At 34.2% G+C, this 2,825-nt stretch overlaps 1 protein-coding gene across 1 annotated transcript; it reads left to right on the top strand.

Moving 5' to 3' along the window:
• The first annotated feature begins 317 nt into the window (after positions 1-317).
• On the top strand, positions 318-2,248 carry LOC123683068 (protein Wnt-8b). Its single transcript, XM_045621969.1, has 2 exons — positions 318-599; positions 1,746-2,248. Exons 1-2 carry the CDS (start codon positions 347-349, stop codon positions 1,958-1,960), a joined length of 468 nt encoding a protein of 155 aa, XP_045477925.1. The 5' UTR covers positions 318-346; the 3' UTR covers positions 1,961-2,248.
• The last annotated feature ends 577 nt before the right edge of the window (positions 2,249-2,825 follow it).

The raw sequence follows: 2,825 nt of genomic DNA, 5'->3' as shown, positions 1-2,825 counted from the left end.
AGAAAAACTATTGATCACTAGAATTGATCGAGAACAACTGATTTCAGAATGGAGCCAATACATTCAAAATCTGATAATCTCATCTTTTTTTATTCCTGCTGGGAAAAAACATCTGTATTGAAGAAAAACGTTGAAAGTGGATAACATATGCATGCATAATTCTGATAAAAATAATTATCATTGAGAACACCTAGAGTTGTAGAATAAATTTGAGATTTTCATAATGTGCGTTAATTCTTTTGCGCAGTGTAGTTCCCCAGTTCTATTCTTTTTTTTCTCTTCATTTACTACCATGATTTTCACAACAAATTTTCACTTCTAGGTTGTCAGAGACTCCTTGAGACGTATGTGTAGATGTCACGGCCTTTCTGGTAGCTGCTCACATCAGACCTGCTGGATGGAAGTTGCACCATTCGAAGATATCGTTAATGACTTGATCAAGAAGTATAAGAAGGCCATAAGGATCAATGCTGATAGAACCAGTTTTATTAGATCTATCAATGTTTTAGATTTTGAGGAGAGAAGCAGAAAAATCAAAACTAGACAATTGGTGTTTTTGGACGAATCCCCTAACTATTGCTACCCTGATGAGTTGACTGGTATGTAGATCGTGAATTTTGCTACTTTGATGTCGAGAAGTTTTTGAAAGAAGGAATGCGTTTCAATCTTTATTGTTCTATCAATATCATGCTTAAGTATACAAATACGAATGACTTTTCTTTATACTTCAAGATCTCTGATATATACCTTAGAATTCTTAGATCATTAAGATAATCCGGTGAAGTATATTGAGTTACATTCGAAAAATTACTCTATAAATGTCTCCGATTACTGTTAAAAGATAATCTTGCACCGCAAACTATTGCATATTGTGCTCTCTATCAGAGCTTGTCTTACTCTTGAACCATCTGCTGTAGGTTGCAGTTTAAGGAGGAAACCCCATTAACATGTACAAGTAACAAATGAACTTCATGGTATGGGATGGCTTCAAGAAGGTTGCATCCTCACTCCTAAAAGTTTCTTAAAGCATTTTTTGTGTTGGCTGCAATGGTGTAATATTCTGTGATCAGGTGATCTGGAGTTTCTTCCGTCTGCCCACAGAATCTGCACTCATCAGATTCTGATAATGCTATGCTCATTAAATTCTTCCTGGTGTGGCAATGCCTTGTGAAGGTCGCAAGGGAGGAGGTGTAGCATGTTTTTACTGAGATTCAAATATCCTTTGCTTCCTGAATTCTTTAAAAGGAATTTTTTTGGAGAGATCTATCGCTGGAATATTTCTCTATAATACTCTTTAATATGAGTAGTGTTTTCCTGCGCTAAAGAGAGTTTTCTGACCAGTAAATGGTTTTTCGGCTCCTTTTTTGGCAATTGTATTGGCCTCTTTGTTTCGTCTGATTTCTGAGTGACCGAGTATTTGGTAAATTCTGTCGACAAAGTACAGTAGCTATTCTCACGCAAAGTTTAAACTACATATGTTATTTTGTTTGTTTACAATGCTGTAGTTTGTTAGTCCATCTAAAGCGTGTTACAAGATTTTTGCAGTGGATACAAATATCAACATTGTCCCAGATTATGCTTCGCAAATTCTCTGAGAGCGCCACCTGCTAGCCTAATTATTAAACTACTTGACCCTTCGTAGATTTCTCTACTTATCGACAAATGAACACCAGTCATATCCATCTTCGAAGTGACCAGATGACTTCATTTTGAATAGGGAGATTTTATAACTTTGTTTTTTCTAGGTTGGCCAGGCACTTTGGGACGTTTGTGCGTGAAGGAAAATTCAACAGATCCAGAGGAAAGAAAGAGCTGCCAGCAACTTTGTAGAAATTGTGGATACGATTTGAGGAAAGAAACTAGAATTAAACAGAAACGATGCAATTGTGCTTTTCGGATGTGCTGCGAGGTTAGATGCGATGTTTGTGACTATGAAGTCGAGGAATATTTCTGTGTTTGAATTTGAGCACAGAAATTATTCATGTATGGCAACAGGTAGCCATGAAATTTTTGATCGTACTATACCTAGGCGGTTTCCTGTTGAGTTTTCATAGTTTAGAAACAGCTCAGTCATCTGAGGAACGAAGTGCAATATGAATACCAGTGAAAGAGAGTAAAATATGCTATTATTTCTCTATATATCTCGAAATAGTGGGAACTAAATATGTTTTTCTGTATGAAAATAGTGAACAAGTTTCGAAAACTTTCATTGGAAAAAGGAACAAACTACAATATACTAGTTGAAAGAGACTACGTTATATGAATGATCAGTTTTATAAAGCATGTACTAACTACATGTATATATTTATCTGTATAAAAATTGGAGTTAGGTACATTTTCAAGACGCGATTCTGTGCAACACGCATACAGGATGAAATCTTATCTTTATCTTTAAGTCATTTGTACAGTTTAATTTATTCCATTGTAGATTATTTATTTGAAGAATTTTTGAATGTTCTATTCCATAGATACTTTTTAACACAGTTGCTTTTGATAGTCGAATTCAGAACAAACTCTCTTGGACTATGAATTATATCATTTCCAAAATTTTGAATCGATATTAAAAGGTCAAACTTTTAAGTTTTCAAACTGCAATGTCATCTATAGAATTATCTATATTATATTTTGTTTAGATATTCAAAGGTTCTTCTTGTAGGAAATAAATGTAATATTCTTTTTATTTGAATTTTTTTTATTCCATTGTCGATCATTTCCATTTGCATATAATGGGTATTTTCACAGTGAAGAATTGTCATCGATATTACTACGAGAAAAAAGAATGGGAACTCTATGACTTCGATCAAGAACAACGTGACTTTTGTTTT

This window comes from Harmonia axyridis, chromosome 1 (assembly GCF_914767665.1).
Source record: "Harmonia axyridis chromosome 1, icHarAxyr1.1, whole genome shotgun sequence".
In the NCBI taxonomy this organism is placed as follows: Eukaryota; Metazoa; Arthropoda; class Insecta; order Coleoptera; family Coccinellidae; genus Harmonia; species Harmonia axyridis.
The sequence above is the reverse complement of the archived record's forward strand: the minus strand, read 5'-3'. Positions and strand labels throughout refer to the sequence as shown.